The sequence below is a fragment of the Geotrypetes seraphini genome, chromosome 9 (assembly GCF_902459505.1).
Source record: "Geotrypetes seraphini chromosome 9, aGeoSer1.1, whole genome shotgun sequence".
In the NCBI taxonomy this organism is placed as follows: domain Eukaryota; kingdom Metazoa; phylum Chordata; class Amphibia; order Gymnophiona; family Dermophiidae; genus Geotrypetes; species Geotrypetes seraphini.
This window is the reverse complement of record NC_047092.1, coordinates 178,042,642-178,064,050: the sequence shown is the minus strand read 5'-3', so window position 1 is coordinate 178,064,050 and position 21,409 is coordinate 178,042,642. Positions and strand designations below refer to the sequence as shown.

General features: G+C 43.1%; 1 protein-coding gene and 1 long non-coding RNA gene across 5 annotated transcripts in view; one reads left to right on the top strand and one right to left on the bottom strand.

Annotated features, from left to right (window-relative positions):
• The window catches only part of LOC117367201, a 37,308-nt gene extending 31,382 nt beyond the window's left edge, over positions 1-5,926 (bottom strand). The window contains exon 1 of the long non-coding RNA XR_004540708.1: positions 5,796-5,926. This is a non-coding gene — a long non-coding RNA (uncharacterized LOC117367201). The remainder of the gene's footprint in view (positions 1-5,795) is intronic.
• DCUN1D1 (defective in cullin neddylation 1 domain containing 1) overlaps positions 5,858-21,409 on the top strand; it is a 41,327-nt gene continuing 25,775 nt past the window's right edge. Inside the window, exons 1-2 of one of the 4 annotated variants that reach the window (XM_033959592.1) lie at positions 5,858-6,042; positions 19,603-19,819. In XM_033959592.1, coding sequence (XP_033815483.1) covers positions 5,896-6,042; positions 19,603-19,819 — 364 coding nt within the window. In that variant the 5' untranslated portion in view covers positions 5,858-5,895. Of the gene's footprint in view, positions 6,187-6,391; positions 6,524-6,785; positions 6,917-19,602; positions 19,820-21,409 lie in introns of those variants that run through there. The other 3 variants (XM_033959591.1, XM_033959594.1, XM_033959593.1) reach the window with 3 other exon arrangements.

Below are 21,409 nucleotides of genomic sequence, written 5' to 3'. Positions count from 1 at the left end.
TCCCGTCGTGACGAAAAGTAGTTATTGGCCTCTTGGCCATCAGTAGCGTACCAAACACCACAACGTCATACGTCAATGCCAATGGAACTTCCAAACGGATCGCCAAAACGTAAGTATCAAGGGACAAAAGAAGAGCAGATGATCCAATGTCCCTATAGCGAGATGACAGTGCCAGCATCTATTTGACTTAGAACTCTCTAATTTTTGAAATCTAACAGTGTACATTTAGCGGAAGAACCTCCAATTAATCCAATTTATTTTCTATCCTGAAAATTTTCCAAATGTGTCAATCAAGTCTAGTAAATGCATAAAATCTTATAAAATTCAGAGCAAGGTATGAACAAAAGAAACAGATTCAATCTTTACATAAAATCAATTTCTCAAAGAAATGCCATCTACAAATAGTTCTGTTTTCAGCATTTTCCTAAACGAGCTCTTATCTCTACTTTCTTGGATTTGACCAACCAGCTTAACCCCTGCTCATGTAAAAGTTATGGCATCCATTTCCACATATTTAGGGTTAAGCAATGCTGAACTTTCAGAGTGCAATGGTCTTAATGCTAAAAGGACACCTATAACTCCTTCATCGTTTTGACCCACCCCCTTCTTATCATGTTCTCCATATGTTATCTCTCTCTCCTCTGAAAACAGATTGTAGGTCTACTCCCTCTTCTAGAGGAAATTAGCCAAACCATTTTTAAACCCTGCTAAGCTAACTGATTTCACCACATTCTCCGGCAACAAATTCCAGAGTTTAATTGCACGTTGTGTGAAGACTTGTATACTTTGATTTTTGAATGATGAATCCCTTGGAGGGTATAGCCTTGGGCTCCTGCTGATTTTTCATGCCGGAAGTTGTGAATATTAAGGACTTTTGCCAACTGGAATACAGGGACCAAGGAGTGGCGGTACGAGAGCTCAACATGAACTGCTCAGAAACTAAGTACCAACTAGCTATTAATTCCTTTTGCTTAGTGCTGCTTACGCTAAGCGGACAGGCAAAGTCTTTAGTATCGACCCGGTTTTTAAACCAGAGAACTTTTTTCCTGCTGATCAGGAGTTTTTCTGGGTTGGAGCCAATGCTTATATCAAGCTCCTTAGGGGGCTGAGTTCTCCCGCAGTGTTGGTCTGTAAGACTTTGAGGCTCATTGTTAAAATTTGAGTAGTACTCGGCTGTCGTCCTAACGTTAGCAGGAATCAATTTTTTACTGTCAATCAAAAAACCCCCAGCACTGTTTGTAGAATTACGCCTAGCCATGCCTAAGCAGACATGGGCTTTGCTAGGCATCCTACACAAAGGTGCCATTCCATTAGGTCAGCTTTTCACTCGCTTAATTTTTCAGTGCCTATGTCGGACGCCTAACGAGGGCTAACTCAACCATGCCTAACCTAATTTTTTTTTCTTTTTTGTAGAATGTAAGTGAAGTCTTACAAATTCTCTTCATGTCACTCTCTAGAATGAGCCTTTCACAGGAGCTTCCACTCTCATTAGACATTATGGAGCTAATGTGAAGGTGTGTAGATCTGTTTGTTTGTGGTCTGTCTACTCTGTTCTGGTTGAGGATGGGCTGGGGAGGGCTTGGATGGTTTAGATGGGCTGGAGTGAGCTTTGATGGAGACTTCAGTAGATGGAACCTAAGCACAGGACTGGGCAGAGATTTGGGTTCTGGCCCAGAAATAGCTAAGAAGAAGGAAAATTTAAATTAAACCAGTAATTTAAAGAGTGGGTAAGGTTGGGCAGACTCGGATGGACCATTCGGGTCTTTATCTGCCGTCATCTACTATGTTATGTTACTATGTTATGTTACTATGTCCTACCTAAGGACTACATATGCCAAAAATGATTACATATTTTCTTCAGAATTTTGGCAAATACTGTCTTATTTTGGTCACACCATCAGAAGAGTGAGATCACTGGAGAAGGACATCATGTTTGGGATGATTGAAGGAACCAGGCGAAGAAGGTGATCTACAATCAATGGCTGGACACGTTGAAAACAACCATGGGGATGACATAATAGCCTTACTGGGTCAAACCAAAGGTCCATCAAGCCCAGTAGCCCGTTCTCACGGTGGCCAATCCAGGTCACTAGAACCTGGCCAAAATCCAAGGAGTAGCAATAGTCTATGCTTCAAATCCAGGGGAGGACCTTTCCAAACCAGCTCAAAACCAATTTCTTTTTAGATCCGTAATTCAAGTCAATAGCACGAGTCGATGGCACCTAACAACAACAAACACTACTAAAATGTAATGTCTAATCTAATCTAATATTTGTGAGTCGCACATACCTATACAGGTTTTTACAGTTAAAGGAAAACTGATTATCAAACTTAACCTGATATTGTCTGGATTCCAAGAATCCTTTAAACCACCGGATAACATTACCTTGTAGGCCAAAAGCATCCAAGCAAGCCAGTAATTTGGTATGATCTACCAAATCGAAGGCGCTACTTAAGTCAAACTGAAGCACCAGTGCGCTGTTACCCTTGCTTAATAAACTATTTAAATGGTCTAGTAATGTAGCCAAAACTGTCTCAGTACTAAAATTGGTTCGAAAACCTGACTGAGAATCATGAAGGAGGGAGTGTTGCTCAAGATATTTGTTGAGCTGGATTTGAACAAGACCCTCCATGATTTTGACAAAAAAGGGAATGGATGCAATAGGTCTGCAATTAGATGGTAATGAAATAGATTCTTTGATGTTTTAAATTATAGGTGTGGCCATGATCACACAACATTTGACTCATTATGTGATAATTATATTACTTTCCTCATACAGAAATATTCCTGCTTCTAGGGAATCAGATAGCCATTCAAATAGTTTCAGTTTAAAGCATAGAGGGGCAAATACCATAAGGTTGGGAGTACAGGGGTCTAGTAGACAGTAAGATTTAACATATCTACAAAATAATTTAGAAAAGTCATCCCATTCTGGATAATCAAATGTAGACCAATGTAAATCGGCGTGAACTTCTTCTATCATATTAAAATGATAGTCGATAATTTCCATCACCACTAACTTCCCATTTACTAGAGAATTTGGTTCAAGATTCTAACTTCAAGACATACAGCATCATACGATGGCCTTCCTTATTGTCTCTCTTTGTTAATTACTCCAGCTTGCTTCTTGCATTCTCTACATTATTCCCAATATCTATTCCTCCTGTTTCATGAGTTAGACTTTATACCTTCAGTCACATTGCTTTTTATTGTACAGGCCTTTAACTCGAGAATGCTCTATTGCTTTTGTTTTGAACCATCCTTCAAAAAACGGTAAGGTTGCATTTGAAACCCATCTTTTCACTCAGGGCTATGAAAGTCTGGCTGTGTATAGTTCTACAAAGGTCAGCATCTATACCCATGAACTTGCTTTTCTTTTTGTAAATCATTTTTATTGAAGTCAAATGCCTATAGGCCTATCAGTACTCTCTTCTAACATAGATTATTTGTAATATCTTTCTTTTCTTATAATATTGCTCTTTCCCTTACATTTTATCTGTAAACCACTTTGCTATGTAGAGAATGTCTAATGGAAGATGGTAAATTATGTCCTTACCTGATAATTTTCTTTTCTTTAGTCACAGCAGATGAATCCAGAGACTAGTGGGATTACATCCATCAACCAACAGGTGGAGATAAAGAGCACTTGATTTATCCTTGGGTATATCTTGGATGCACAGCCTCCTGGCCAACCAGTATAGATCTTCTCAAAGCAGCTGAATTAAAACAAAGTAAAGCACATAAAAGGCATGAGACATATGAATCAAAAGACACATATGCAACTTCATTCCCTCACATGTGCTACTCGCACCATTGATGCTACAAATTTGAGAATGCAATTTCAGCTGAAAGCATGCTGAAACTGTGTCAGAGTGACAAAACCCCGCAACGGGGTGAGGCTCTGGATTCATCTGCTGTGACTAAAGGAAAGAAAATTATTAGGTAGGGACATAATTTTATCTTCCTTGTCATCAACAGCAGATGAATCCAGAGACTAATGGGATGTACCAAAGCAGTCCAAATGTAGGGAGGGAAATAAACCAGTGAATGGGAAATCCCTTGCCCCCAAATCCTGCCCTGCAGCATGCGTCCAACATTCCAGAGAGTGTGTCACCCACGATCATACAGAGGCTAACCTCCCTAGCACATGTGAGCAGGAGCCATCCTCGCCTGAGAGCACCATGCTGTGGAAACCACAGCTACATCACCCCTCCAGGAATAGAATGAGTGCAAAGCAGCCTCCTTTCATGACTGCCAGGCCCTAAATAACCTCTTGTGGAATGGAACCATCATGCCTGGCAATGGTCCTTAGGTGATGTCAAAACCCATGAGCACCACTGCAGACCAGATCTTCTTTCCATCCCAAGGGTCTCAGCCTGCTGGAGTTAGAGTATACTGGTTGGCCAGGAGGCTGTGCATCCAAGATATACCCAAGGATAAATCAAGTGCTCTCTATCTCCACCTGCTGGTTGATGGATGTAATCCCACTAGTTTCTGGATTCATCTTCTTTCTGTTAGTCCTGTAGGAATCCATATGCTAGGAGCTCAAATTGGATTCTCCAACTTCCACTTTTCAGGCCAAAGCCTGAAAAGTGGAAGGTGAAGAATCCAATTTGAGTTCCTAATGTATGGAATCTGGAAGGGACGTAACAGAATAAGCATAAACAGAGCAGTGGTTCCCACATCTGTCATAAGGGACCACCAGCGATATTCACAATGAATATATACAAGAGATCTGCATGATTATTACTTCCACTATACACACATCTTTCTTAAGCATATTCATTATAGATACCTGACAGGCTGATGGCAATCCCCAGGACCAAGGCTGAAGAGGATCACCAGTCCACATGCATGAGTCTACATGCTCTTTGGTATTCTCAGATATAGTTAAAAGAAGGAGGCAAGTTTCCTTCCAAAAGCTGCATTTTCCCAGCTAAAGAAGGAGAAATCTATAAGCAGTCAAGCTTATATGGCTGCCAGCTAGGAGAAATCCTTAAAGAACAGCAAGCAAGAACCGAGCAAATCAAATGAGAACCCCACAACAGTAGGGGGCATGCAATGAAGCTAAGCAATAGATTTAAAGCAAAAACCGGAGAAAATATTTCTTCACTCAATATGTCATTAAACTCTAGAATTCATTGCTGGAGAAGTGAAAGCAGTTAGCTTAGAAAGGTTTGAAAAGGTTTGCATAATTTCCTAAAACAAAAGTCCCTAAGCTGCTATTAAGATAGACTTGGGGAAATCCACTGCTTCTTCCTAGGGTGAACAGCAGCATAAAATCTGTATTAACTTCTTGGGATCTTGCTGGCTGGAAACAGGATAAGAGAGTTTGATAGACCTTCGGCCTGTCCCAGTATGACAACTCATGTTCACCATGAATATGCATAAAATAAATCTGCATACACACAGCTCTAACTCATGCATGTGGACTGTGTTCAGAACATCTGTCCTAGAGTGATGTAATTAGATCATTTTGAAAGACCTCTGCTATCCCCCAGTTATCAGGGCTAGGAATGAATTTTTTTTATATAAAGTACTGTGGTTGCTGTGCCAGTCTACTTGAATGCAGAAGAAAAGCTTTTCTATCTTGTCCTCCCCAACGAGCTCAGGGAACGTGTTACAGGTTAACAAACATGATATAGTACAGTTAATGGGTTACAATTTGCCATGCAGTGCAAGATTTTTCATTACAAGGTTTTTGGTTTTTTTTTTTTTAAATCCTAACATGAGATATACTGAGGTTCTACTTCCAATATATGTTAAGTATGCAGAGAAAACTGTGCCCACTTACACTTGGAGTTCCTGGGGGGATGTAGTTCTGCTCGTGTACATTTAGTCCAAACTTTTCGGCTGGATCGGGGAGCCTATGTTCCGAAAGTGCCTATATAGCCATGAAAAAGCGTTTGGGCGCTGCAATTGGCCTAGTTGCCCTCGCTTCCTCTCGCCCCTCCTTTGCCCTGGGCTCGTGCAACGCAGCAGGTCTCCTTCGCTCTTTCTGTTCATTAAAGATCCGGAGTCCAATGCCTTGCTCGGGGGAGGTAAAACGCGGATTTCCCGGATCCTCATCAATGTTAAGATTTCACGGTTTCCTGACTGGGCTGTATTTTGAAGCGTACTTTAAAGAGTCAGAGGATCAGGCTTTGAGGCTCCCTTCCCTGTCCACACAGGGACCGGCTCTGCGGGTGGGTGTTCGACACCCCCCTCCTCCTCCTCCTCCCCATTGGGCAAATTCCCCGACTCTTGTGAGGCGTTTAGCGGCCCCCCGGTCATTTGGAGAAGTTCCCTCCGTCCTGGGCCTGGCCGTTTCCTCGCGCGCCGCCCCGGGGGGGTCGCCTTTTCCCGCCCCGCTCGCGCGCTCGCTTCCCTCTGCGCTGCCCTCCCGTCCTCGCGCCAGGCCCTTCCCCCGTGCCCCGCACTCGACCCCGCCGGTTGCCGCACTGCGCAGGCGCCGGAGCCGGAAGAGGCAGCGCGCGCGCGCCGTCACGCAGACTCCGCCGGGAGGCCCTGGACACAGCCATGGTGAGTGCGAACGGCCCCGGCGCTCGCTTCTCTCTTCCGCGTCCCGCGCGGACGTGTAGGGAGGGGGAGGGGTGGGGCGCTCCGGCCGCGTCCGTTTCCCTCACGCGCCCTGCGGCTGCACAGCCCCGGCTAGGCCTCAGGCCTCGGCGGCGGGAGCGGGACGGGCCTCCGGGCTTGTCTGGCAGGCTCCGGCCTCTCCCCGGCACCGGAGGAGGGAGCGGGCGGACGCGCTTTTCTAGGGGTGGTGGTGGGGGTCACTAGAAGTGCCTGCAAAGGATGCGTACAGCGCTGCGTATGTCGAGCGGCGCAGGGGGGAGGGGGGGTCATGTGTCTGTACTGAGCATTTCTCCTCCAGGTTTCCAGCACGTAGTGACTCCGCAAAGTCAACCACAGGTAAAAATGGCTTTGCTTCCTAGAAGATTGGGTTGGCGGTCCGGGGCCTGTCCCAGGAGCCCAAATGAGCACTTGGGTTGCCCCATAGCCCTGTCACTTGTATGATAATGTTGTGGATGCCACCAGGGCAGGACCCCTTGGCTCTGCCTGCGCTGTGCTAGTTAAGGATACATGTGAGCAGGGAGTTGGGAAGGGCATCTTCAGATTGTCAGTCTGTCTGTACTTAGAGAATGGCATGAGGACAGATTTTGTCCCCCGGTGTTAACTGTGGGAAACCATCCTTGTGTCATTCTTTAAGGACTTAAGGACAGGGGGGGGGGGGGGGTGAAATTGAGTTCCTGTGGGGACGGGGACGATGTTAGGAAATTCTTTTTCACGGAGAGGGTGGTAGATGCCTGGAATGCCCGCCCAAGGAAAACGGTGATGGCATTTAAAAAAACAACAACCCCAAAACGTGGGATAAACATAAAAGATCTCTAATTAGAAAATGAAGGATGTAAATGAAGGAACTAGGGATGGCGCTGGACAGACTTGCAAGGTCTGTGTCCCATGTGTAGGATGGGCTGCGGAGGGCATCGATGGGAACTCCGCTACTTGAAACGTGCGGATGTTACTGGTAGATATTCTGCAAACAGGATGGAGACAGCTTGGACGGCAACTCCAGCATTTGATATCAGTCTATGACCCAGAAATATCAAAGAAGAGAAAAGTTAATTTAATTGTGTATTTTTAATGGGTATAACTAATGGGCAGACTGGATGGACCGTTCAGGTCTTTATCTGCCGTCATTTACTATGTTACTATGGAAGAGAGTATGAATGGGCCCAGCCACTCACCCTCAAGCCTTGCATTGAACAATGCTGGTGTAGAAGGACTGAGGTTGAGAGAGACATTAAAGAATGGCACTGGATGGTTTCCCCTGTAGCTCCTTATCCAAGTTCCATTGGATCCTTGACAAATTGAGACCTACGGACATTTATTTAGTCATTCAGTTTTCTATTCCATTCTCCCAGAACGGTTTGCATGAATTTATTCAGGTATTGGAACATTTTTCCTTGTCTGTCCCAGTGTGCTCACTGTGTACTTGGGGCAATAGGGGGATTAAGTGACTTGCATAGGGTCACAGCATGGGTTTAAACCCACAACCTCAGGTTGCTGAGGCTGTAGCTTTAGCCACTGCACCACACGCTTAGACATTAACTCAGAGGTCTGATTTGTAAAAAGCATTGATTGTCAATCAAAGTAGAGGAAAGCTGGTAACTCTAGATAAATACTTTTGAATTACCCCACGCTTCCATGATGCAGTTCTTGAAAAACTAGCCACTGTGGGAAGTAGAAAACTACCAAGTTTTGAGGAAGGTTTTTTTTGCCTTCAATGAAGCATACAGACTTTATCCAGCTTGTTTTGAGGCGTTTTCTTTCCTGATTCAAATTTGCAGTCCTTACTTATTATAGGGCTGGTTGTGTGATTAATATTGTAAAAGGCTTTTCCATATGCTCTCCTATTAATGTTTTAGGCCCCAAGAAGGCAGCATGGCTTCATAACATAAGCACTTTTTGGTATCTTTGATTTGATTGATTTGATATTCTGTCTCTCACATCAAACATCAAAGCATGAAGCCCCAGGATTTATTCATATAAATTCTAGTACATATCTCAGTAAAGTAACCAGCTCTTTTTAACTCAACATTTGTCCAGTTGGAAACATACCTCTCTTAACTGTTCCTCAGGCATTGTCATTGTTGTTGATATTGTTAAACTTCAAAGAAAAACCTGATGTTGAATACGTAAATGAATAACACTGGGATCTGGAATGGCCCTATTCTGCCCCCCCCCTCCTTATTTAAAACACTTAACCTTATACACAAATCTTAACCTCAATAATAATAATGCACTAGGCCACAGCTTTATTAACAACATTTGAAAAGAATAATTTCCTGAGCTACTGTCAAAATATAACCATACAAACATAGGATAGAGCCTTGGCCCTGCCACATCAGCTAGGGCCTAGGGGTAAGCAAGCCAAGTTTCACCAGACCCAAACCAAACCACTCGCAGAGCTCAATTCTTGCAGAACCGCTCATTACCCAATGAGCCCCAAAAGCCCAGTAGCTCAAGATTACTGTGGTAATCTCAAGCAACAATTCCAATTAACTACCCTTCTCCCCTCTAGGGTGGAAGGGTGGGGAAAATCTGCCTCCAAGAAACAGGAAGAGACCTGTAACCCGGAGGCAGCACCTTAAATCCGTTTCTAAAACCCCCCTCCCCTTCCCCTCTTTCAACCAATCACCTACCCTACCTATGGCAGGAACTTTTAAATTTTAACTCCTGCCTAGCTGAAACCCATTGGCCCCCATCCTCCTCGCTCCACGCTCTCTCATCTCCTGCTCTGCTGCTTACCGAGCCTCACCTTTTGGGACCCCCCTAACGAAAGGTCTTGGTGGGCAACTAACATGGGCCATCCAGCCCCCTCTTAAGGTTGTCCATTGAGACTAGGGCTCTAAGATGCAAACAGCTGTGTTTTCAAATGAGGTTCACACTTAATGGTTTAGATAATTGTACCAGATCCAATGATTCTTCATGCTTTCCATCCCACATGGAGAGGGAAATTTAAACAATCTCACTGAGTGTTTTGTACTGTAAGATGATAAAGGGGCTAGAACTCCTCTCATATGAGGAAAGACTAAAAAGGCTAGGGCTCTTAAGCTTGGAAAAGAGACGGCTGAGGGGAGATATGATTGAAGTCTACAAATTCCTGAGTGGAGTAGAACATGTACAAGTGGATCGATTTTTCACTCCGTCAAAAATTACAAAGACTGGGGGACACTCGATGAAGTTACAGGGAAATACTTTTAAAACCAATAGGAGGAAATATTGTTTTCACTCAGAGAATAGTTAAGCTCTTGAACGCATTGCCAGAGGTTGTGGTAAGAGCGGATAGCGTAGCTGGTTTTAAGAAAGGTTTGGACAAGTTCCTGGAGGAGAAGTCCATAGACTCTTATTGAGAAAGCCATGGGGGAAGCCACTGCTTGCCCTGGATCAGTAGCATGGAGTATTGCTACTCTTTGGGCTTTGACCAGGTACTCGTGACTTGGAATGGCCACTGTGAGAATGGGCTACTGGGCTTGATGGACGTTTGGTCTGACCCAGTAAGGCTATTCTTATGTTCAAACTGAACTCTCTGTGGCGTTTCCCTTTGAACATCTTTCTAGTGTGTGTACTGCAAGTACAAAAATCATTTACTTTGCACCTAGAGGAAAGGAAGTGTACAGAGTGGAGAAGAAAGTTCTGTTGACAGGGTTTATCTCTTACATGTTTAATATACAGTGCTACATACGTTTGACAGCACTATCGAAATGATAAGTAGTAGTACTGTAGTAAGAAAATACACACATTTGAAAATGAGCTCTCTGCATGCTTTCACTACATCTGGCTCGTCCCTCTTTTTGTTGCACAGGTAAAAACGGGCATACTGTAAAAAGCTTGTGCACTTTTATCTTTAACATGGAGGCCTGTAATCGGGCCTCATTTTTGCATGTGTGAACATGTGTTTACCTGTGTAAAATATATTTGGTTTTTGTCTTAAATTTATTCTTTCCATGTTCGGTTAATACAACTGTTGCAAATAGATAAGGGGCCAGCAAAACCTTTGTCTTCAGATGGTAAGTTTGTACAGAAATAGATTAACATGGTTCCTAGATTAGGAACACACACAAACCTTACTGCCATGCAGTTTATTTACTGTGATTTGTGTTTACTCTCTTGTGTGCATCTGCACAGCAAAACCCAGAGTACAAGTTTGTCCTCATTAATCAAAATACAGGATTTGTTGATACGTATCTTTGTTCTCAAGCCCTAAATCCATGTTAAGATGTTTGCTGATATTATCATTGTATATAGGGCACTATTAAATGCTCTCACTCCAATAGAGATTTTTTTGTGGGTACTTGAAAACTTAGTTTATATCCAGCAACAGCACCGTGGTTCTTCATCCGTCCATTTTAACAATACTTTTAAAGCATGACAGAATTTTCTCATATTCCTTTCAAATTTTCAATAAGTTAAGTTCAAATTGTTGGAATTTATCTTAAAAAGAACATCTTCTCAAAAGCACTGAAAATAGCCTTGCTATTTATTTATACACAAACCCTCCTTTCTCAATTATATACTATACTAGTCTTTAAGCCCGTTAAATTAACGGGTGCTAGAATAGATGTCTGTCTGTCTGTCTTTCTTTCTGTCTGTCTCTCTGGCCCCCTGTCTGTCATTCTGTCTTTCTCTCTCTCTATCCTTGGCTAGTGTTTGTCTGGGGGAGGGGGGTTTCTTTCTCTCTTTCTCTGCTGTCTGTCTGTGTTTATTCTATCTGTTTCCCTGGCCCTTTGTCTTTCTTTCTGTATGTCTCTGTCTTTCTCCCTGGCCCCACTGCCTACCTGTATTTATCTGTTGTCTCTCTGGCCCCCTGTCTGTTTGTCTTTCTTTATGGTCTGTCTCTCTCCCTGGCCCCCTGTCTTTCTTTCTGTATGTCTCTCTGTCTTTCTCCCTGGCCCCCTGCCTACCTGTATTTATCTGTTGTTCCATGCCTGACTGTCTCTCCGTGGCCCCCTTCTGTCTCCCTACCCCCTCCTGAAAGCAAGCCCATTACATTAGTGGGTGCCCTGTGCAGCAGCATTAGCGTTTCCTCTACCCCCCTTGCCCTTCCCACGGTCTCGACTACAAAGCTGGTGATTCCAGCAGCGTGTGCAGCAGTCTTCACACACTGCTTCGGGTCCTTCTACTGCCCTGATTTACTCTGGCACGTCCCTGATGACATCATCAAAGACGCGGCAGAGCAAATCAGAGCAGTAGAAGGGCCCGAAGCAGCGTGTGAAGATTGCTGCACACGCTGGAATCGCAAGGTTTGTAGTCGGGTCCGCGGGAAGGGAAGGGTGGGGGTGGCAAAGGACTCGGGTCCCGGGCGGCGGGGTCAGTTTTTCGGTTCGTTGCGGGGGGGGGGAGGAGGCGCTCTTTGTGCCCCAGCCCCGGCTTGTGGAGGCGATCGTCAGCTGGCTAGGAGCAGGCTTGTGGAGGGGATCGTCAGCGTCTAAAGAAACTTTCTTATTGTGAGGTGGAGAGCAGGGAAGCTTGTCTAGCGCGCATGCGCACTCATGCCGCCGCGACAGATCAGGGAACACGCAGTGCGAGTGCGCATGCGCACTTAGCGTTTTATTATATATGATTCCACATAAATTTATAAATTCACATCAACTTCAGGCACATTCTGAGTTTTTTGTTTTTCAATACCTATCTCTTCGAAATAGCTGCAATATTTCTCAGAGCCTAATTATACAGGGTAAAGACAAATCAGCTCAGAGCAAAGTCATTCAGCCCTGTTCTTCATTAAGCCCGTCTGGTAGAACCTAAGAATAGCCTTACCGGGGGTCAGACCAATGGTCCATCAAGCCCAGTAGCCCGTTCTCACGGTGGCCAATCCAGGTCCCTAGTACCTTTGCTTCTTATAGTTGAGACATTGTTCATTATTCCCTTTTCCCCCACAATTATACTTTACCATATATCTGCTGTAAAATGATATAATATAGTAAACAGTGGCAGATAAAAGGCCTGCATAGTGCATCCAGTTTGTCCAACAGTCGCATTCGTTATCAAGACAATGTTGAACCAACAGTCCAGTAATGATTAATTTTAGTTGCTAAGTTCCCCCATAAGATCCCTTCCCCCTCCCACAAGATAGGCAAGATGTGTACTCAGATGACATAAATGTGGTATATTTATTTATTTAATTCGATTTATATTCTGTTTTCCCCAAAGAGCTCAGAACAAGTTACAAGGTAACATACATAATAATTAAATGAGAAACAGACAATTAAAGCAGTATGGGCTATAGTGGAAGTCGTCTAACACAGATTCATCCTGAGTTAGTGATACAGAATAAAGAATAGGTGAAGAGGTAGGTTTTTATTGCCATCCTAAAAGTCAAAAACCTTTTGAGGGATCTGATGTTCAGAGGCAGTTGTTTCCAGTATCTTGGTAAGAATTGGGTATTTAAAAGACGCATACTTGTTCCTGACCTGTCTTGCTGCATACGGACACAGTCCGCAGAAGTCTGTCCGGCATTAGCCACACTGCTCCACCGCTGGAGTTGCTGTCAATTCTGATCCAGCCTGTCCCAATCTGTCTTGCCATATACTGGACATAGACCATATAAGTCCGTCCAGCATCAGCTTTGCTCCCCTCACCCCCCCTAGTTAGGGCTTCGATTTATGCACCATTCCCACCATCATAAACAAAATTATAGTTGTTGATCTGTTGAGTTTAGTGTCGATATTATTCTCTTTCTATTTAAGGATCCTTTGAATCTATCCACACATTTTTGAACTCCGTCACCGTTTTTGCCTCCACCACCTCTAAAGGGAACTGATTGGCATTGTATATAGAGGGCACATAATGATGCAATTTTGCAATGTGTGGCTTTGCAGGCCTTGTGTTAAGTTGATACAAATAGTATCTGGTCATGCAAAGCATATTCTGGACTAATTTGGGTTTGACTGAATCAATGTGAATTTAGAAAACATGAGCCCTAGTTTGTTGGTTACCAGATTACTGATGAAATGCTTTCAGCTTTTTTTTTTTTTTTCCATTTTGTGCTTAGAGAAAAAATAATATAAAAGTAGAGTGGGAAATTAGAAACCATCTTACAATCAGATTGCTTTGTGCACCTATATCTGTTAGTCTGCGTTTCATTAAGGGCTATTTTAATAGCTATTTCTGTAGATAAAAAACAGTGCATTATGTGAAGAAATGGACTTTTATAAATTCTTCTGTGGGTAAAAGTACACTTGTGCTTTTGCATATACTGTATTTGTACTCCCTGGATTCTTGAAGTTGTGGTTTGTAACATGTACTGTATAGCTTGCATTTTCAAAGGTGTGTTTATATTTTAACTTGGAAAATGCACTGGTACAATGTCATGAAATACATGTGAGTACATTTTCTGGTAAACATATCCTTTTGTTTTGAAAACCCTGCAAAGTTCCTTTTCATCCTCATAAGCAGTTATATCAGGGCTTTTGTTCAGCCCACAGGTACCACAGACTACCAGAACCTTTATTTTCCCTGCCTTCAAAAAATGGCCTATCGCCACCCTATTATGTTTCTCGCTCATAATCTCCCACCTTGGGTTTTTTTCCATTGATGGCAGCAATCAGCCTTAAACTTGTGACTCTTAGATTCACAGTAGAGAATGACACGGGGACACATTTTTCCCTATCCCTGTGGGAACTCATTTTTCCCTGTCCCTGTGGGAACTCATTTTCCCGTCCCCGTGAGTTCTTTTCCTGTCCCTGCCCCATTCCTGCAAGCTCTGTCCTCATCTGCACAAGCCTCAAATACTTTAAAATCATAAGTGTTTGAGGCTTGTGTGGTAAAGGCAGAGCTTACAGGAATGAGGGAGGGAGAGGGACAGCGACAACTCATGGGGACGGGAAGGGGAAATTGAGCTCCTGCGGGGATGGGGAAAAATTTGTCCCCATGTCATTCTCTAATTCACAGGCAACAAGCAACCTTTCAGGAGATGGATTGGTCACTTGGCTGCGTATACCGTGCTGGTTAAGAAAAAAAGCCCTGGTTAGCCCGCCCCCCTCACTGTGTTCATTGAGAACATTTGCAGGTATAGTCATTAACTGTTGGAGTTTTTGTCTTTTCTTGTGTGATTTATGGAGAGAGTCTGAAATTTCATATCAAGTTTCAAGTTTTAATAAAAATTTGATTAATCGCTTTATCTGAATTCAAAGCGATGTACATTTTGATAAAATTACATTGTTAAAATTATTACTACAATAAATAAAACAAACTCAACTTAAGACAAATGCGACAAAATTGGAAACATAAGGAATTGGGGGGAGAATTTACATTGTATTAAAAGTCTGGAGAGACATATAGGGAAAGTACATAAGGGAGGGTAGGGAGATGGAAAAAAGAGAAAAAAAAAAGAAAAAAAAAGAAATGATTTCTGATTTTTTGAAAATCAAGTTATAATTAATTTATAAATGCGTCATTGAAGAGAAAAGTTTTCAATTTACTTTTAAATTTTTCTATGTTAGTTTCTTCTCTTAAGTAACTAGGGAAAGAATTCCAGGTTTGGGGAGCAATAACAGAGAACATAAACTGACGACGCGTATTTATTATTTTTAAAGATGGGATAGATAATAAATGTTCTGCAGATCTTAATGTTCTGTTGGTAGTGTAAGGTATTAATAATTTGTGAATAAAAGCTGGAGTTTTAAAAAAAAGAGATTTGAAAGTAAGCAGACCAAGTTTGTATAATATTCTATGGGCAACTGGTAGCCAATGAGCTTCTTTAAGAAGGGGTGTTACATGGTCGAATTTTTTAGCTTTACAAATAAGTTTAATAGATGTGTTTTGTATCATTTGTAATCGTTTAATTTCTTATGGCGGTCTATGCTATTTCGAAGGTTGCCTACTTGATTTTATTTTTTGAGTATGCATTGTTTAAGAAATGCATTCTTTGAAAAAGTACATAACCTTTAGGGGATGAGAATGTCTTGTGAAGTAAATAGGAGGAGGTGTTCTACAGGTGGCTGCAATGTGGGGCTGTGAGTAAGGAGAACCTCTTGTCAGAATATGAGGATAAGAATTGATCAGCTAACTGTGTGATACTGGGCATGCCACATTGTGTACCTCAGAATATCCACTTGTAGTTGGCTAGTGGTAATAATGGTGGTATTCCCTTTGGAAGCTTCAGTTGAAGTGCCAGAAAGGTTCCGAGTTCACCCACCCTACATGTACTACCAGTGTATTTCATAGGGCTACGTCATATGCCCTGCTTTTGAGAGAGAAGGAGCTATAAGCATGAAATTGCTATATTTCTGCATTTATCTTTCTCTTGCTTTGTGTGTTTGTATATATGTACATATAGATAGAGCGAGAGAGCAAACCCCCCTCAGAAATGATGGAATGTCCATTAGTATTGGGGGAAGGTTGCATGATTAAGTGCACTAGAGACCAGGGGATCTTCAGGAGGGTGGGGGAGTTTGGTGGGGTTCTTTAGTGGAGGCTTCAGCTCTTGGAGGGCCTATCATGTTGGGGAAGATTTTGATTTGGAGGGGTGGCCACAGGAGGGGGTTTGGAACCAGCTTTTTTGAACTGTTGCACTCTGGAACCAGCTTTTTTGAACTGTTGCTGGACCCTTTAAGGCAGGGGTGTCCAACCTTTTGCTTCCCTGGGCCGCATTGGCCGAAAAAAATGTTTCTGGGGCCGCACAAACGCTGCAGCAGGACAGAGGAGGGAGCTGGCAAGACGGTAAACACCCAGGGCAGCAGAGGAAAACACTGCATCGCCATCGACCGGGGTCTCACAAAATACTTCACGGGGCCACCTGTGGCCCTTGGGCCGCAGTTTGGACACTCCTGCTTTAAGGTGAAGCCCAAGAGCATCAGCCTGCAACTTGATGGCCCAGTGCTCCTGAGATAACAAAATAATCCCAGCTTTTTACTGGAGTTATTTTTCCTGCTATAATGCAGTTTGCGATGTGCACCCATTGTTTACTGCAAGCTGTGTTATAGTAATAAGTTGCTTTACATGCATTTGCATGTTTTACATCTCATTATTAAGTGCCCTACAGTGATCTAAATAAAACAACCAGGGCACTAAAACCGGGGCACTAAAACTAGGGCACAGCACTTTAAGACCTGATTGTTTGAGGAAAGCTATGGGTTGAATGTTGGCTGAGTATTTAGAGAATGCAAGAAATGTTCCTGTGCAAACAGCACACAATTCCTTGTGGATTGTGAACCCCAACTCATGAGTTGGATTATATAGAAGGTACCAATAATTTTTCTCAGCTCCACCTCCTTGTCTTCCTGGGCAGTGCCCTTTCTCTTAACTTCTACAAGCACGTTTAGAAGGTGTCTTCCTCTGTTCTGCACTAGATTTGTTATTTTCGGGTGTTAATCCGATCTTTTTTAAGGCTTTCCCATGCTAAAAGGTTCCCAGTAGTCCTGGGACAGCTGTACTTGGGAGAAGGGTCAGATGTTGAGGTCTGTATCCAGAAGGACCTCACTTTTAAAGGAGCACCTACCTGGCCAACCTGCTCTAATACTCGGAGCTTGGGAATAGGTTCCCTTGGAGTGGTGCGCACTCTGTGGTGTCAGGCACTTGAGCGCAGGCTGATTTGACCCTGCAACTGGCTGGGAGGCTTGGCAGAGGTCAGCTGCATCCCCCCTTCCCCGAAGAATCATGTGGGAGCGTGATGGGTCGAGGGTTTCATATTTTGAACCTGAATAAAAGGTAGCCCGAAGAGACAAGCCACTGAAGCCACCCTTGCTTGTGTGAGGCATATATCCCTTCCCCATTTCGAGCAGCAGTGAGATGCAGGCATAGCACATGGCAGTTCTGTGAGTACAGCTCATTTCTTGTTCAATTTATTTGATATATGTCTATTGGGAAAATCAGAGTGGGTCAGAAATTGGCAAAACTAAAGGTTTCTGGGACTATCCCAAGGGTCACCTACCTCTAAACTCCTATTTCTACCTTTTGTTAGGCAAATCTTGTCGGTCCCAGGCTCTGGTTGTCTTCTGATAACTTGCTTGCCAGGGTCTCCTTTCTTCTTTCTCTGTGCTAACCATCCATCTGCCATCTCTGCCTCCCCTTCCCTCCCCCGGAGGTCTGGCATCTTTCTTTTTTGTCTCCATCCACAGATCCACCTTTTCTTAACTACCCTTTCATCCAACATCTCTCCCTCCTTCCTACCACCCCAGGGTCCACCAGCTCTCCCTTTCTCTTCTCAACTACTCTCCTACCCAGTATCTGTATCTCTCACCCACCCATCCCCCACACCATCCCTTGTGCCCAATTTCTCTCCCTTTCTGTCCCTTCCCTCCCTAAATCCCATTGTCCACCCATCTCTCTCCCTCTCCTCTGTTTTTAGACACATTATTTCTTCATTCCCTCCCTCCCTCAGTCTGGTATGTGCACGTCTCTTTGACCCCCCCTTTCCCTCCCTCCGTGTACTTCTACACTAAAATATTCTCTACTCCCAGATGGGCTCACAGTCTAAAACTATAACATGGATAAAATAGGGAGGAAGAATGAAATTAAATAAACCTTAATTAAAAAAAACAACCATCCCATTGAAATAAAATAAGATAAGAAAAATAATTAAACCAAAACTGAATATATAAAATAATTTTTTTAAAAAAAATCTAAATAGATAGAAACCTAGCAGAAAAATCAACTAAAATCAGGTCAATCCCTGATCAGTGCAAGGCCGCTGTCAGATGGAGGAATTTTGCCCTTAAACGGCCATGGCAATCAAAAGACAGGCACCTTCCACATTTTTAAAGTTATTGAAATCTTTCTTTCTTTGGACTGCAGCTGTGGGTGTAGATGCCTGCCTCTGGAGCTCTTTCTGGATCTAAAGTCAGTCAATCGCTTCTTGCGGGTTCCCCATTTCCGGATGGATACCGTGTGCACAGTTATAGCAGCTGTCTCTCCAGGAGAGTTTCTGGCATCCTTGGATCTCACAGAGGCTTACCTCCATATTGCAATCTACCCGGAGCATTAAAGGTTTCTGCGTTTCTATGTTTTGCAGCAGCATTTCCATTCACTGCTCTACCCTTTGGCCTCGCGATGAAACCCCGCACTTTACCAAGGTGATAGTAGTTGTGGTGGCCTTTCTCCTCCAGCAGGGGATTCCTTACCTGGGTGACTGCTTTCTTAGCAGCTGCCACACATTGAGCTGAGGGTTTCATCATATCCTCATCAATGACAACCAGATCCTTTTCCTAGGCATTGACTCCTAAAGAACCCAGCTATAGTTCAGGTTCCTCTTTCTCACATGCATCACTTTGCACTTGCTCACATTAAACATCATCTGCCATTTTGATGACCAGTCTCAAAAGGTCTTCTTGCAAATTTTTACACGCTTGTGATTTAACAACTCTGAACAACTTTGTGGGTTTGATGGACCTTCGGTCTGTCCCAGTATGGCAATTCTTATGTCCTTATTTATTCCCATCTCTAGATCATTAAAAAATAATGTTAAAAAGCAGCAGTCCCACCACAGACCCCTGGGGATCCTCACTATTTAGCCTTCTCAATTGAAAATATTGACCATTTAAACCTGGCTCTCAAGAAAGGATTGGACAATTTCCTGCTGGAAAAGGGGATAGAGGGGTATAAATAGAGGATTACTGCACAGGTCCTGGACCTGTTGGGCCGCCGCGTGAGCGGACTGCTGGGCATGATGGACCTCAGGTCTGACCCAGCAGAGGCATTGCTTATGTTCTTATGTTCCATAGATCAGTGGTCTCAAACTCAAACCCTTTGCGGGGCCACATTTTGGGATTTCTAGGTCCTTGGAGGGCTTCAGAAAAAATAGTCATTGTCTTATTAAAGAAATGACAACTTTGCATGAGGTAAAACTCTATAGTTTATAAATCTTTCCTTTTGGCTAAGTCTTAATAATAATATTGTAATTTATAGCTAAAGAGACATATGATGAAGAAACTCTTTTATTTTACTTTGGTGATTATGATAAACATACCGAGGGCCTCAAAATAGTACCTGGTGGGCCACATGTGGCCCCCAGTCTGCGAGTTTGAGACCATTGCCATAGATGAAATGAACTGAATATTTTTGTTACTTTTCATGACCTCTCTTAATTTTTACAGAACAAGTTGAAATCGTCACAGAAGGACAAAGTTCGGCAGTTTATGATCTTTACACAATCTAGTGAAAAGACTGCAGTAAGTTGCCTATCACAAAATGACTGGAAGTTAGATGTTGCTACAGACAATTTTTTCCAAAATCCTGAGCTTTATATACGTGAAAGTGTTAAAGGAACATTGGACAGAAAGAAGTTAGAGCAGCTATACAACAGATACAAAGGTGCGTATCATGAACTTTCACTTTTAAGGTTCCTTACAACTTAATTAAATAACTAAGTGGTCCTTTGATGGAAAGCATGGAGGACTTGAGATTGGAAAATAGAAAGGCATCATAGTCTTAAAGCATGTTTAATGTGCAAAAATGTGTATTAGAGAGGGAAAGAGAGAAAGGCAAAAGAAGATGATTTTAGCTTTGTCATATCAGAGCTGTGATGCAATTCACTTAGATTTGTGTGATTGCTCTGGATTTTATACAGTTCCTCATGTGTTGCGGATAGCTTCTGGGTAGGATAGGCAGCATTAAAATGCAACTAATTAACCCCACCTTTTACTAAACCGTGATAGCGGTTATTATCCCAGGACAAGCAGGCAGATATTCTCACATATGGGTGACGTCATCCGACGGAGCCCCGATGCGGACGCCTCACAAGCAGACTTGCTTGAAGAAACTAGAAGTTTCGAGTCGCCCGCACCGCGCATGTGCGAGTGCCTTCCCGCCCAGCATAGGGCGCGTCTCCTCAGTTCAGATAGCTAGCAGAGAAGCCAACCAGGGGAGGTGGGTGGGTTGTGAGAATAGCTGCCTTCTGTCCCTGGATAACACCTGTTACGGTAAGTAACTGTGCTTTATTGCAGGGAGCCACACTGAATGCTCCGCGCTGCTCCCAACGCTCATAAGGTCTCTTTGAGCGTCTGGAGCAGCGCGGCTCCCTGCACAAACAACCGCTATCACGGGGGGGGGGGGGGGTTAAATAAATTCTATTGGTGGGATGGTTATTACAGATTGAAGATTTTTCAAAGCTTTGGCTATATAAATCTTAATTCACTTTACGTCAATCATTATCAAAAAGCTAGTTCTGTTGCTTTATTTTTCAGGTAGAAAGGAGCTTGACATAGTAAAGAAATGTGATGTTTTCAAACTATATTTTAGAAAGCATTTTGCAGAATGAAGAATTGCAAAGCAAAAAGCAAGGCTGCCTTGTGTGTAGGAAGAAAGAGCTGTGTCAAGCCCTTTATTCTTTAGAGCCATATCTGGGGTGGTTCTTTCTCTTTTCAGTGTCTTAAACCTAATTATGAGGTGCAGTGCATAGCTTCTAAATGTCATGTGCCCAATTTTTATATGGATACAGTGACAAAAGAATTCAGTGAACTAGTAGTCCTTTCATGTACATGGGCTTGTCCTTGTTTGGAGGGCCCCAAAAGCTCTGCCTTAGACCTGCCGAAGCCCACCCACATAATAATACTATAATACTAATTGTAATGTCATCTTTTTTGGTTCATTTTTAATATACACGCAAAATAATCTTATTAACAATACATAATGATGACCACAACATTAAACTACACAAAACACTCTTTTCCCCTCCCCTTCCCTGCACAGCATTTCTTCCTCTCTCTCCTCCACCCCCATCTGCAACATATCTCCTTCTCTCACTGTCCACCATCTCTCTTTCTCTCATTCACTCCCTTGCTGCAAAGGGAATAGGGAAAGAGAGAGATAGGGTTCTAGGGTGCATCTCTCCTATCCCCTCTACTGCCACATTGAACATTTCTCCCTCTCTTCCCCCACACTGTGTGCAGCATCTTTTGCTCC